This window comes from Zonotrichia leucophrys, chromosome 10, assembly GCF_028769735.1.
Source record: "Zonotrichia leucophrys gambelii isolate GWCS_2022_RI chromosome 10, RI_Zleu_2.0, whole genome shotgun sequence".
NCBI classification, from domain to species: domain Eukaryota; kingdom Metazoa; phylum Chordata; class Aves; order Passeriformes; family Passerellidae; genus Zonotrichia; species Zonotrichia leucophrys.
In genome coordinates this window covers 11,235,951-11,250,431 of record NC_088180.1, presented here as the reverse complement: position 1 = coordinate 11,250,431, position 14,481 = coordinate 11,235,951, and the positions used below count along the sequence as shown (strand labels likewise).

The window sequence follows — 14,481 nt, the reverse complement described above, 5'->3', positions numbered from 1 at the left end:
CAAGGAGTTCCACCACATCCTGTGACTACCATCAGCACAGGAGTCTAGAGCAGCGGTTCTGGGTTAGTTTGTTCTGTGATGGAAGCTGAAACACCCACAGAAGGTCGGGAGCTGCCTTCCATGCAGGAGAGTTCCAGGTCCCCGGCCAGAGGAGCCCATTTAGACCCTTGCCGTGGCCCAGCCGTACCTGCTGCCATTCCTCGGCGTGCCAAGCAGGGGGACAGTCCATCTGGTTGCAGGCCTGCAGGGAGGGCGGCCGTGGCTCCGGGCACAGGCGGGCGGCGGGAGCGGGCGCCCCGGGCTGCAGGCAGGACACAGCGCGGCTCTGGATGCCCACCCCGCAGCTCGCCGAGCAGCGGCTCCAGGGGCCGCTCTGCCACCTGTGCCAAAACACAACAAAACTCTCCTTCAAGAATCCACCTCGCCCTGGACAAGGACCTGTCTCACCCAGAGAGAGCCCAGCAAAAAGCACAGCTGCAGGCACGGTTATTGATCGATGGCTAAAACGCCCCTTGGGTTTGGCTGGAGCACAAAAGTGTAAATTGGTAACAAGCAAATGCAGAATTTATTAACAATAAAGTAATAAATGGTCATTTTCAGACAAATTTTACTCCAGTATTTACCTTTAGAGTGCTTCTGTTAAAAACAGCCTGCTGGCAACCTGCTGATGTTTACAATGATAAATGTAAATATGTAAATAGACCTTTCTTATTTTTAGAAAACTTCTTTTAGATGCGTATATGTTTTCTATAAAACATCCTGTTCCTGTTAGCTTGTTCCCTACACTTAGCAAGAGCAGGTTTCTGCAAACACATAGAAACAAATCTAAAAGGATCTCAGGGATGTCAGAGATCAGAAATGGGTAAACAAGTCAGCACACATCAAAATTTCACATACCGCCCTTTCAAGGGATCAAAAGACCCAGAGGTTTTTTGGGATTTAGACTGGGTTTGTTCTTTCTCCAGAATCTCCAAATAAACCTAAGAACTACATGGGGCTACTAAAAAAGCATAAAATTGAGGTGCCTTTAAATCATAATTGCATATTTTCTTTTTAATTCAGTAAAGATAAAAAGTGAATATCCTCAGCTTTTCTTTTGTGAAATATCCTCAAAATTTTCCTTCTACTACTAGGAGAGTTAAGGCTCATTTTCCAAGTTTGGCAGATAGTCAACATGGAAGAGATTTATTTCAGAAAATGTCCCCTATTTCATCAGTGAGATATGAAGAGTGGAAAAGGAGCGAACAAGACCAAAAAAACACCCCAATCCCAAAACCTTGTTGAAAACGGAAGTCGTGAAATTCCATCCCAAAAGCATGACCACAGTCCTGCAATCTGAACCCTTTCTGAGAAAGCCAATGTTTATTTAAGTCCCATTAACCCTTCCTTTGCCACCAGATAATTCCATTATTCCAGGGTACCTCGGGGGGCAGAGCTTCGTGTTGCAGGCCCGAGTCATCGGGGGTGGCCTCTTGGAACTGTCACACAGGCTTTCACTGACACCTTGCTTTGTGTCCACGTGCAGGCACATGGCAATGGCTTCCTGTGTGCCTGCGTTGGAAAGGAAAACACCCATCAAACACTGGAGATGGAGGAGATTTCTGTCAAGCTTGCTCTTGAACAACAATCAGTTAAAAAGCACTGGATTAGATAGCCAGCTTAAAAGTAACATCTTGAGGAAAAAGGAATGCAGAGACAGTTTATATATTTAATACTCAGAAGATATTTGTAAATTCTGTCTTAACTTTACTTCTGTGATATTTAAAAGTCATCATTTGACATTCTACTGCTCTGAAAACCAATAAAAATCAGGTTTTTCTGTCAAGCTACTACCAGAGGCTGCATCCACTGGTTCTGTAATGATCCTAAACCAGCTGCTACCTCCATTGCCAAAATTGAGGTGAAAGTGATTCCTTCTCACTTACCTTGCCTTTAATAAAAACCTAAAGATCTGCAAAAATTGTTATAAAAATGCAGAAAACTTGCAAAGCTATAGTCAGGAGAAACGTTCTCTGTTTAGTCAGCCATTCTCAGTGGCCAAGAGATGCAATAGTTTTGCTGAAGGCAGCAAATCTGACCAGCCTAGAGCTTTCCTGACTAGTTACCATTCTTGGCACCTTCTGATCTGCAGCTCTTGCTACCTGGATCTTATTACTAAAGCATGGAAGATTACTAATGCTCAAGTTTCTATGAGCAAAATGAAACGTAATATAAGTTTCCTTTAGAACAAGACAGCTTAGTGAACACACATTCAGTGAACTACTTCTATTTTAAACTTGTGCAATTATCCAATTTTATATATCATATTCTTTTAGTATGAAAGCCTTGCTCAGTTTCAAAGCTCACTTACATGCTCATAAATTACGAGATGGTTGTGATGTGCCTGGGGGATTCTGTGTATCTGGGTTGTTCTATATGAGCTATACTAATGATCCAAGTCCTATAGAACAAAACAGCTAAAATCATAAAATACCTTTATTATTTCCAGGTAAAAATGGCTCTTGCAGAGCCAGTTTCATAGAATTTATAATTCCTTTCCTTATCTTTCACTTATCTTCAGTGATTTTGTAAGGACACTGCTGACCACCACCCATTCTGATTCCAGAGGGCTGGAATACCTGACACAGAAAGTTCCACCCCCAGGCTAATAATTATCTCCTGTACACAAGCACTGTCATTTTTTCATAAACCAAAGATGTTCCCTCCATCTATAAGCAATTTTGATTCAATCCAGTGCATTAGTCAGCCCAGGCCACAGTCTCACTTGAACCAGCCCAACTATTTCAGACACCTCTGCAGGGGTAAACCAGTAGCAATTTTCAGAGTAACACAAATTCCAATTTCTTTCAGGCTCTCTGGTACACCTTGAGATCCCCTCTGGGACTCATTTGCAGTTCAGAAAGACCTTGTAATATAAATGTTTTGACTACATCCACACAGTGATCAATTTTTATAGAACAAAAGAGCTGACCTTAAATATGATTGATAATCTATTCATTTCTCTTCTATCAAAGTATTGATAATTCTATTAATGTAGAACACACACATTGAGGGAAAACTACTAGTCAGGCTGAGAATAAATATTTAACAACAAATACCATTACTGCAATACAGGCATGAAAATGCCCAAAGATGATGAAGTAATAAACATATTTTTTCTTATAGAAGTAGAGGAATCAAAAGCTTTCTTTGAAGTCAATCCTCAAGTGTTTGCTTAACAGGAACAGCTTCCCTTTCCCCTTACATAGGAAATGCACATTTGACTGTCTACAGGAGAAAAGGAAGCATTCAGAGTTTGGTTCTGACAGAAACAGATTTGCCTTACCAGACAAGTAATAAAACCCATGCCAAGCATCCATATAATCTATATTTTAGGTCATAATCTACCCTATGCTACCAAGCTTTAGCTTTGCTGACCTCCCTGTGTTTCTGTGAGAAAATCTTGCTCCAAGGTGATGCTTCTGCTCTGGAACAGGTTGCACCACATGGAATTGTCTTAGCATCTCACACAAAGGAGGGGAATGAAATGAAATTCCCCTCAGACCATCTAAATTGTCAATAATGTCATGGGAACTTTTCATCTTGGTGTTATATAATCTAAACTGGCCAGCCAAATGTACAAGAGGCATGTCACACCAGGTGATGGGGTCTGTCTACAAATTGGCACCTGGAGTTCATTAAGGGGTTCCTGCCTTGCAGCAGGACCTGTGGAGCTTTAATCACATTAAGAGAAGAAAATGCTATGTGGTGTGTTTCTCATTTGACTGGAGTACAGAGCGCAAACTGCATTAGCAATTCCTCCCCACAGGGGCCTCCATGAAAGAAAACTTGCACCCTGTTTTGATGCTGTAAGTATAAAATGGATACTAAAGAGTTGTTAAAAACCCACCACGAAGTCCCTCCTGTTCCTTCGTTCTCGGTTCAAGAACTCTATTCAATAAATAACTGCACCTAATTGATGTTAAATTTGCTTGAACTTAACTGTCAAAATGTCTTTACAATTAATCAGATTTCTCACCCCAAAGTATAATTTTCCATTAGCTGGGAACTTCAATCGCTGATAAACTTATTCTATGTCGATTGGAAAATGGAAAAATCTATTATTCAAACAAGCAAAGTTTTATATGTATGACTTTCTTGGCTTATAATATAAACAGAGTAGATAATTTAACTAAAACATTATGTATGCAGCAGGGAGCATTAAGTATTTTTACAGTAATCTGATGCACTATTGTAGTAATTACCCTACTATTCAGTGAAATAGAATATTTTCTATTTTAACCCAGCATTCAAACCACATACATTTACATTCTTCTGCAATCTTTTCTGTGCAATGAAATATACAGTGCTTGAAGCTGTTTTTAAAGAGCAAAATGCTTGAAATAAGCCCAGAATTTCTCTTCCTGCATTTTTAAAGTACAAAGAAAATGGGGGTGGAAAGCTGCTGTGCAAATGTTAAAAAGGTGGATCTATCATGTATACCTGGAAGAGGAAGGGCATTTATTTACTACAAATAGTCTCAGTTTGGCAGCTTCTTAAAAATATTTACTATAAGCTGAAAATAACTCAGAAAAAATGCCAAATAATACATATCCTTGAGCCTCTCAGTGCATCTATTTTATACTTCTGTAAAAGAGTAAACAGCATCTGCAGCTAATGAAACAAATGACACAAGTGACCAGCTATCAAGGTGACTCCAACACAAGCTGAGAGCAAATTTTCTCAGCTTTCTATGTGAGTCTCTGAATGGTCATTGTTTTTCTTAGAACCCTTACATTTGGCTAGAATCCATTAATATTCTAAGAATCTCAAGTTTCTCATAAATAAAATGGTAAACTTTTAGCCCTAATGGTCCAGACAAAAGCCTGAAAACACAACTTGACTGCACTCTGAAATTACCAAAGCCACAGAGGCTGTAGAGGAAATAACAGGAAGTGCATATGTTATTTATTGCTTAATCACATTATTTTTAGGCCAATGTAATGACTTTAGGTGGCCCAAATAACCACTTTTGAAGCATACAGAGTACTACTACTACTAATAATAATAATTGCATTTAACCACCAAAATCTACCTCATGCAACTAAACGTTTATTTAAACAAGAAAATGTTCAGAGATCTTTAAAGTGAAAAGCATCCCTTTAAAATGTTGTTGAATAGTAAATGATTGACAACACTAAAGAAATGCTATAGATTACAACAAAAACATTTCTCTTCAGGCATATTCTTTATTCTCATAATGATTATTAATTCCCTACTGATGATATTATGTAAATTACACTTACATCTGGGGCTCTCACATCACAGCCCAAGTTCTTCAGATTGAAAAGAACACAAAACAAAAACAAAGAAACCCAAAAAAACATTCAGGGAAAATGAAGGCAAATTTTGAGATCCCCAAGCACGCAGCTGGCTTATTTTCAGTTTGGGATTTCTTCAGGCACTGAATAAAAAACCAGATCTTTAGATTTCAGACTGGTTACAGAGCTTCCTAAGGGTATTAAGGGTGATGTCTGCCTATGACTAACAGGCCTCGACAACTTTTATTTACACTCATGGAAAGACTGATGAAGGAAGCATTAATTATGCTAAGAGGCATAAAACAACTCAGCTGCACTCAAAACCTCAACTTGTTTGGCTCTTCAGGTGCTGTGTGAGAAGCCACAGAGGTTTGGGGCAGAAGGCACACAAGTGACCCGAGACTGGGGTGACTCTTCCTCTAGAACTGGAAAGATGATGTTTGATAACACCTTGCAAATCACCCTCTGTAAATCTAATACCCAAAAACCCAATGTTTCCATCTGCATTTTTTCATCTGCTTTGCACAGGGACCAGAGGAGACTGAATTATAAGTGTAGTCTGTGTGAGGATTAAAAAAAAGGTGCAAGTGACAAGCTCTAAAAGAGAGATTCGGACTTCGCTCAAATATTGGCTATAAAAGCTTCCAGCCTGCTTAGAGCCTGCAGAATTTTCCCTCATTCAGAAAGAGTTAAGCACCAAGAAACGGGGGCAGGGAGTTCCGAGGATACAGAAATCCACAGGAATTTGTTTTAATAGCCACTGCTAGATGCATGCATACTGGAGAAAAAGCACCTAATATAATTTACATTACACTGGGTTATTCCAAACTCAGACAACATTTATTTCTTATAACGAAAGAGTTCATCTAATTGAAATGAGATTTGAACATAAAACTTAGCAGAAATGGATCAGCTCCTTTGAACTACACAATGGAAAAAATAGTAGACAGTGAGATCATTAGCTAGTACATTGCAGTGAGCTGGAAACAGAAGAGATGTCTGGTTCCCTTAAAACTATTTATCGGCAGGTAATTTTTGGTCTGTTTGAAAGCCTTTGCCAAGGCAGCCAGAAGACCAGAGCTGATAGAAAGGAAAAATCACCTAACTAGCACACCAATATGGGGGCTTCTGAAGCTGCTCGTTGATAAAACACCCTGACAACTTCCCACATTTCCCAGGAGCATCACATAAGGAAAATGTCTAGACACAGTACCAATGATACCACAGAAGTCTTAAAAACACAAACAGATATTGTCTTTCAGACTTCTTCAAGCCAGTCATTTCTACTGCATAGCAAACAAATTGTTAGATTACTATGAACACCTACAGGATGATTCTGGGTCAGGGAATCTCACAAATTCATGAAAGGGTCAGAAGTCAACAACAGAGTTCATGTTTGGCTCCCTCAGGAACAAAATTTAAGCTGAACACAAGATTCTACTCATCAGTCATTTTGAAGTTCCTTGCAATGAAACTGCTGTGTTCAGTGCAGGCTCCTTAAATTACCATCAGTCTGCACACCAAGTGCAAGTTTTTATGGGGATGCTTTTGCAAGGACAATCTCATCCTTGAAGATGCAGAATGCAATTGGAACATGTGCAATAGCAGGCAAGGACTAGAGATTATTTCAGCCTACATATCTGATTATGTCCTCAAAATTCAAAAATCTTGGAATTTTAGAACACCTCTGGCAAAGACATTGGCTAAAAAGCAGTAGAGTGGATTTAAGATGGCAAGAAAATGGTTGTGTGTTCCAAAACCAGTCAAGATACCAGAACTATAAATTCAGAATTAATGGATGGGTTGTTTCTGCTTTACAGCACAATTTCCTTATTTCTAAAAACATTTATCTTATTAAAATATGAAACAGAGTCACCCAGCCACAATAGCTGTCACTACCATCTCATGCTGCTACAAACACACTTGGACTACAGTCTCTGCTCCCCAGCCGTGATGCCACTGCAGGTAGTGCAGGGAATGGGATGCTCCAGCTTTTGTGATCACAGGTGCTGTTATTCCTGTGGATCAACCCCCTCAGTAAGCAGCAGTGTTAAATGATAAAGGAGGCACTGTCAGTCACTTACCATGCTGCTGATCCCATTCTGGGGCATCCCTCCTAGGTCCTGTCTTCTAGATTTGAGCTGGTGAACAGCACCAAGGAGGGAGGCTGCTGTCTGTGAGCTCTATCTCTCTCCCCACTTCCAATTGTTTCTGTTTCCCCTTTTTCTACATTTTTTATTTCTTCTATGGGTACAACTGTCTTCACTTCCCACTGATGTCAGCAGTCCTGTCATATATAGGTGTGTTCACAATTCCACTGCCTCCACTTAACACTTCATAACTCACTGTGTTCAGTCCCAAAGTACAGTGAGTAGTAGCAACACCAGCAGCCTTGTCTGGTAACATGTACTTAGGACGACAGGGAGATTCGATTACATCCAGGCAGGAATGTGCCTAACTACTTGCAGACAGATGTATGGCACAGAGCTCCAGGCAGTGATACAGAGCACCCAGACCCAAACCAGCTCCTGTTTGATCTCCACACCAGCCAGGCTGGAAGCAAGTCTCTCTAATTACAGTTCTGTATTCCCACTGTTCAGCAGAAAATGGCAGATTTATAGAAGAAAAGGGATAAACATGGGAATTTTTACTCTGAAACCATACAGTTTTGGTTCCCAGGAAAAGGTAGATCATCTAAACATCTCCATCACTGATGTATCAAACATACTGGTACCACAGAGGGCCTGGCAGCTGACACCCCTGCAGCAGCAAGACTAAAGCAAATTGCTCTATCAGCTTCCTGCACCTTACTTTACCCAATAAGTTTTCCTCCTTTGCTGAAGGAAAGAAAGCAGTTTAAAATACTCTATTGATATCCAAAAATATATTAAAGCTTGTAGCTGCAGGTTTTCCTACAGATCAACATAATTACTTTAAGGTAACACTAACAAGAGATGCAACAACACCAAACAATGCCAAATTCTCACAACCCAGGATAAATTAAGAAAAAATAAAAGGTACCTCCAAGACACGTGGCCGAACATGGGGTGAACCCAATATATTCCCAGTCATACATCACAGTGCCATCTCCAGCATGAGGAAATTCAGGCGTGTAGGGCACAGGATCACTGTCACAGGAGGGCTGGTGGCAGACTCGTTCTGTGGGGGGCCGCTCATCCTCACACTCCTCCTCGGGCAGCTCCACCTCGGTCTGGGTGAAGGAGAGAAGGATCCGGCACTTCACCTCTCGCACCTGGATGCCACTGCCACACGTGGCACTGCACGGGGACCAGGGCTCAGGAATGAACCTGCAAACACCACAGCGCTGCCATTGATTCCGTGCAATTGTGTCTCTAAAACACAGCCAACTAGCACAGAAACATGGGGCCTTCTGAAGCTGCTCGTTGATAAAACACCCTGACAACTTGCCACATTTCCCAGGAGCATCACATAAGGAAAATGTCTACACAGAGTACCAGTGATACCAACAAAGTCTTAAAAACACAAACAGATATTGTCTTTCAAACTTCTCCAAGTCAGTCATTTCTGCTGCATAGCAAAAAAATTGTTAGATTACTATGAACACCTATAGTACAATTCTGGGTCAGAGAACCTCACAATTTCATGAAAGGGTCAGAAGTCGATAAATGGGTGTTTATACACAGACCAGAAAATACATCAGAAAAAACACATCAGAAAATACATCATACTGACGCTTAAATAGAATGCACAATCAAGTATCTTAAGTCTCACACTTGACTCTCACATCCGAGACCATTCACCAAAATTCACACAAGAAGATGTAGGAAAAGAGAGGAAGAATCATGAGGAACAGGGAAAGCTGTATCCTTTGCTGAGGTAAAAGGAAAACACTTAAATCTTTTCTCAGTCTCCTTCAGCGGAGAAAAAAGGAGAACCTCCAGGAAGATGCATCTGTACAATATAAAATAACTCCCTAAATACACAGACTTGGGCATATTCCAAAAGTATATTTTCAATCTGCTTAAATCTGAGAGGTCCTCACCTTATGTCATACTAATTAGCAACCAGAGAAAAGAAGGCTTTTCAAATGGAGCCATATCCAGTCCACACCACAGCAGGCTCTTCCCTCATCTTCAATAAAGAGGTCTAACCACGCTACAGTCCATCATTTTTATTAGAAAGCATTTATGCCCCTGATGAACTACAATAAAATCTCATTTTACAGGTCATGAATTTGTTATAATATTCTCTGACTTTGAGGGTCACATTAATATCTGACAGTAATTTTCAAAATGGCACTAGAGACAAGGGGTTGGATTTCATTAATAAAGTTATCCTGGGTGGCTCTGGGGTATACTTTATGAGAAGTCAAATACAGAATTTCCTTGAAGATTTTTTCCCCTATGAAAAGGCTGCAGTTGGTCTTTATTATGTATCCAAATGTAGCTGATGATCAAAACACCAGTGGAAGATATAGGAGGATAATTTCACCAATGTTAAAAATGTATTTGGAAAGAAAGATCCAAATTCGGATTCAAAGATCTGGCCCTTATCTTGGATAAAGAATTATCTTTTCCTTACTGCAGGAAAGCTGCCCTTACAAACATAAGAACAGTTGTGTAAAACAAAAATCAGTATTTACACTCTGCATACACAGTAAGCACAGAAAAATGTCAACAATGTGGTTTGATTCTGTGCACAGTTTATCATCTTGCCAATAACTTCTTGCCAGTATACACAGAGGAAGAATCAAATAGAAGAAAGGAGGACAGATGGCTGGATAACCTGTAAGGATTCTCTAAGTCAGTCCTTGGGACAGTCACCAAGGCTGTGATTGGGACAGACCCCAAAAGTGACTTTTCCTGTGGAAAAGACTATTCCTATCTCTAATAGAAGTTAAAAGATTAATTGGTTATTCTTTAAGGAGATATTAATGAAATAATTTTAGAGCTCTGCTACAAAGATAAATATATCTAATCCCATCAACATTTCCTTGAGCTGTCTCAGAATTTTTGTTAGAGCTCAGTGGTCCTCACCAGACCTCAGGAAAAGGCACATTATCCCCAGCTCCTTTTGACACCAAGAGCTCCCAGTGCTCATCCCTTCACAGGTCTGAGCACCTTCCTGGATGGCCAGATTGATGTTATCAAGGATGCTATCAACCCAGTGCATGGCTGTGTCCTGCAGAGATCAAATCTGAGCAAATGCCAGGTTAGGAGCAGCCCAGGAGCCACTGAGTCCATGGCACAGCTGGTGGGGTCAGTGCCCAGATGCCTCTCATATAAACTCTAATGACTATTCTGTGGGAAAAGCTGCAAAGGAAGGCTTTCTCCTACCCCAACAGATAAAATCAGCTTAATGCTGGAACATCAGATCTCAGTCTTTTCAAAGACAGCCATGCAAACTACCTAGGAGGGCAAAATCACCCTCATCCAAGGAAATGCATGAGCCTTACTCAAGCATATTAGCTGTGCTTTGAAGACAACAGGATGACAATGAGTTCAGAGGGAAACTTGTGCTTAAGTGCTTTATTGGATCATGGCCAGTGTGCATAGGCTTAACAGAATGATTACTTTCTTCTCCTTCTGTGTAAAACAAAAAAATAGGCGCGTTTATACTTACGTACCTAATTGGAAAAATAAAATTGATGGACTTTTATAGTTGAAAATAGTTGGTCTTCTAACCATAGCTAAGTTTATAGTCTGAAAGTAATAACTTCTTTTGGTAAAAGCATGACAGCAGCATACCAGAAATTAGTGTTAGTTTTGTGTACTGTAGTTGAGTGCACTTAAACATTCCAAAAATAATGTATCTCAAGGACATTCTTTTGAAATCCTGTAAAAATTAAAGGAAATTTTGAACCACAGCAACAATTTCACTCAGCAACCAACTGATTTATAAAGAAACTCAGAAAATTCTAAGCATTTTTTCCCTTGACTTATAGCAAGCCTATATTAGAATTGAGCTTTTCCTGTTGAATATTAGTGTCTGGAATTTTTTCACTGAAGTGCAAGATAAAAAATGAACACACTAAATACTTTTTATTTCACCTTGGCATTTGTTAAACTAGTCATGTGAGTATTTACCTACTGAAATCCTAAACTATAAAACTTCTCCAAGGATGATCATGTTTAAGTCACACTAATTTCTTTCAACAGATGCCAATGGAGACTGCTAGTACAAAAGCAGAGCAAGGAACTGACTGAACATAGAGAGCTGATTTTTATCTAAATTTTGAGTTCAGGCAGATGGGGCTTTTTAATTTTTCCTTTATCTTGAACATGAAAAAGCAAAGCCTGTGACAGGTCATTAAAGCAAACTCCACCAGACTCCTCTTTTTATTAAAAAAAAAAAAAAAAGAAAATAGAAAAATGCAAATTTGAGCAGGTACAACTTTTTATAATTAGCTTTTTTACCAATCATTCTTCCCAATGCTACATTGAACTAAATTTCTCCCATACCCATCTGAGCACATATAAATTATGAAGACACTTGAGATGCAGTGGAGGGCACATCCATGCTGCAGTGTTATCAGTCTAGCACTAATGGAAATGTGCATTCACCTGGCACACGCTGTAAAAGCAAGTGGAGGATGACCTGAGAAATGAAGCAGTGACCTAAAGTAATGATGATTAAACTGGAACAGAGCAGCCCAACTCAACCAAATCAAATCTGAACTCAAAACTGAACTCAGTGTGGCCCTCTGCATCTTACTAAAGACTTGGAAAACTTGGTGTCTCTTAATTTTTAATTTACCTCATGACCATAGTTTCTGCTTTCAGTTAAGACAGGAAATGCCTAAATAATGAGGAAAAAAGGCAGGTCCAGCATTATTTCCAGTCCTAATGCACCAAGGGTCCTGGATAAAACTCTAAAGAAGCATCTACAATGTGGTTTCTTACTGAGCAGAACTTGCATGGTGCTGGCACCCTACCCCTGCCTGCAGCACCACCCTTGCCTGCTCTGCTTTTATCAGCCTCAAGGGCAACACGTTGGACAAAATCATCAGCCTGCTTTCAGAGAAGGAGCTGTGAGAAATGGGTAATTCTCCATCACCAAAGGCACAGTGGGGACATGTCTGAAAATGACTCCAATGCAATAAATGGAAACCTTTATGAGAAACACTGCGTTTCACATCACTTTTTAGCTCATATTGCTGAAAAAATATATCAGTTGTTGAAAGCATTTTAGTATTTCCCTAAGCAATGACAGAGAAAGGCAGCTGAGGTGTCTATTTCTTTAACTTGCAAGTAATAAAAAGGATGCAAGAACTTGCTGGAGCTTCTCTGCGAATCCCACTGTAACTAAGAAGGCTCGAGGGAAGAACATTTAAAATAATGATTGGTATCAACTGTCATCACATTCCACAACTGAAAACTAAAAAGGTCAGACCTACATTTTTCTTGGCCTCACTTTAAGGACAGTCATTTTTTATTTTGCTAATAATAAAAAAAAGAAGCTTTTGAACATTCCCCCTCTATGTAAATTCAGGACACCAGCCGTGGTAGACCACAGAGGCAGAAGTATTTATCTTCCACAAGCTACTTTTGGCATATCCATCACTTGTGGCTTCTAAAACACAGCTGCATTTATTCTCTTATTCATTATCAACTAAAACATCACACAAAAGCATAGAGAGAAAGTTGTCATAAAAGGATGGACTAGAAGTTGAGACTTCATATTGTGGTTTAAATTTGGATGACAAAAGAACAACTGAAATTAAAAGTGATTGCATTTTACCAAGGAAATCACAAGTCTCCTGCTAGGCAGAGGTGGGCTGTGAGTTATCACTGTGCCATGCCTAAATTACAGAAAACAAAGTTAAACAGATCTGAATCAGAGGGAAATCTTGTTATAATTTACTCTGGGAGAAGGAACAATTTATTGTCACAGTTTCTCTTTAAAACTTAATCCCTGCCCCAAAAATCTGACTCTGGCTGGAAAGCACCAGACAGTTTGGGCATGAGGTTTAAAGCACTGATGGAGAAATTCTCCGGTTGCAAACCATTATTGTCCACATGACCCACAGACAATCTGCAGAAAGGAATGAAGTCAGGCATCAGCTATTTCTCATCTCTCCTTACCTGCCAGCTCCCTTAGGAGACTAAAGAGCAAGCAGTGGGCAGCAGAAGACAGTAAAATGAAATTCATGGGGAATCTGGTTACAGGGCTAGAGCGGGGTCCCAGGAGAGCCCAGAGTGAGTGCACAGCATCTCAGAGCACCTCAGCACAGAGAGGGGTGAGGGGAGCCAGCAAGAGATGGCTGCAGAAACCTTTCAGGCTTAGGGGAGGATGCTTCTGGAAATTGTGAAGGAAAGTCTAAGGACAGGATGAGGCTCATGAATGAAAGATGGAAAACATCTAAGTCTCCAGAGTGAGTGGAGAAGAAAAAGGCCACGGTGGAATATATGGGCCACAGCTAGGAAGGATGAATAACTACTGTCATTGTCAGGACAAGGCAGCCCATGACAAAGTTTCCAGCTCAGCTCTGCTACATCTTACATCTCCTCTGAACCAGCAGTGCTCTTTCCCTGCCAGTCCTCCCTGATTGTTCTGTCAGACTGATGCTGGAGGATCCTAAAAACCCAGAAACTGCATTAGCTCATGGTTGCCACAGCAGGACTTTGTAATGATAGAGATAATTTTCTTTATAGCTTCATGCTGAATCCTCTCTAGAAGTGACTCATGTACCTTCACTCTGCTCTCCTGACACTTAAAAGGCACATTTGATTGCATCATCCCCCTTCAACAATCACACTTTATTTTTATATCTTTGCTACTACCCTGTCTGAATTCAGGGCCACTGATTTGGAGAGTGAAATAACCCCACACAGTAGGTTGACACTTGACTTGAGAGGCTAGAGCAGTGAAAAGTTTAAACTACAGTCACCATAACTATATAAACACCTGTTTGGCAAGAGGTTTCTTCTGTGAGTCATTGCAGGTGTAAAGATTTTATTACTCATGGTCACACCTGTTGCTGCATGTGTGCCAAAAATCAGGAATTGCTTGATGGAAGAAGAAAAATAAGCATAAGGTACACTCTGCTATCAGAGCAATATAAATCCAAAGCAACTTCATTAAGCTCATCTAAATTATTTCAAACTGACATTACTAAAAAAAAAGTGCAGAATTCAACACAGCACAATAAAACACTGTTCAAAATCTCACTACATACAAAGCAAATACTTTTTAGAAA

At 40.1% G+C, this 14,481-nt stretch overlaps 1 protein-coding gene across 5 annotated transcripts in view; it reads right to left on the bottom strand.

The window, feature by feature from the left end:
• Positions 1–14,481, bottom strand: part of ADAMTSL3 (ADAMTS like 3) — a 174,702-nt gene that overhangs the window by 33,076 nt on the left and 127,145 nt on the right. For all 5 annotated transcript variants that reach the window (XM_064722091.1, XM_064722092.1, XM_064722088.1 and 2 more), the window contains 3 exons: positions 8,322–8,608; positions 1,422–1,551; positions 188–380 (listed from right to left, as the gene is read on the bottom strand). In XM_064722091.1, the coding sequence (XP_064578161.1) occupies positions 188–380; positions 1,422–1,551; positions 8,322–8,608 (610 nt within the window). The remainder of the gene's footprint in view (positions 1–187; positions 381–1,421; positions 1,552–8,321; positions 8,609–14,481) is intronic.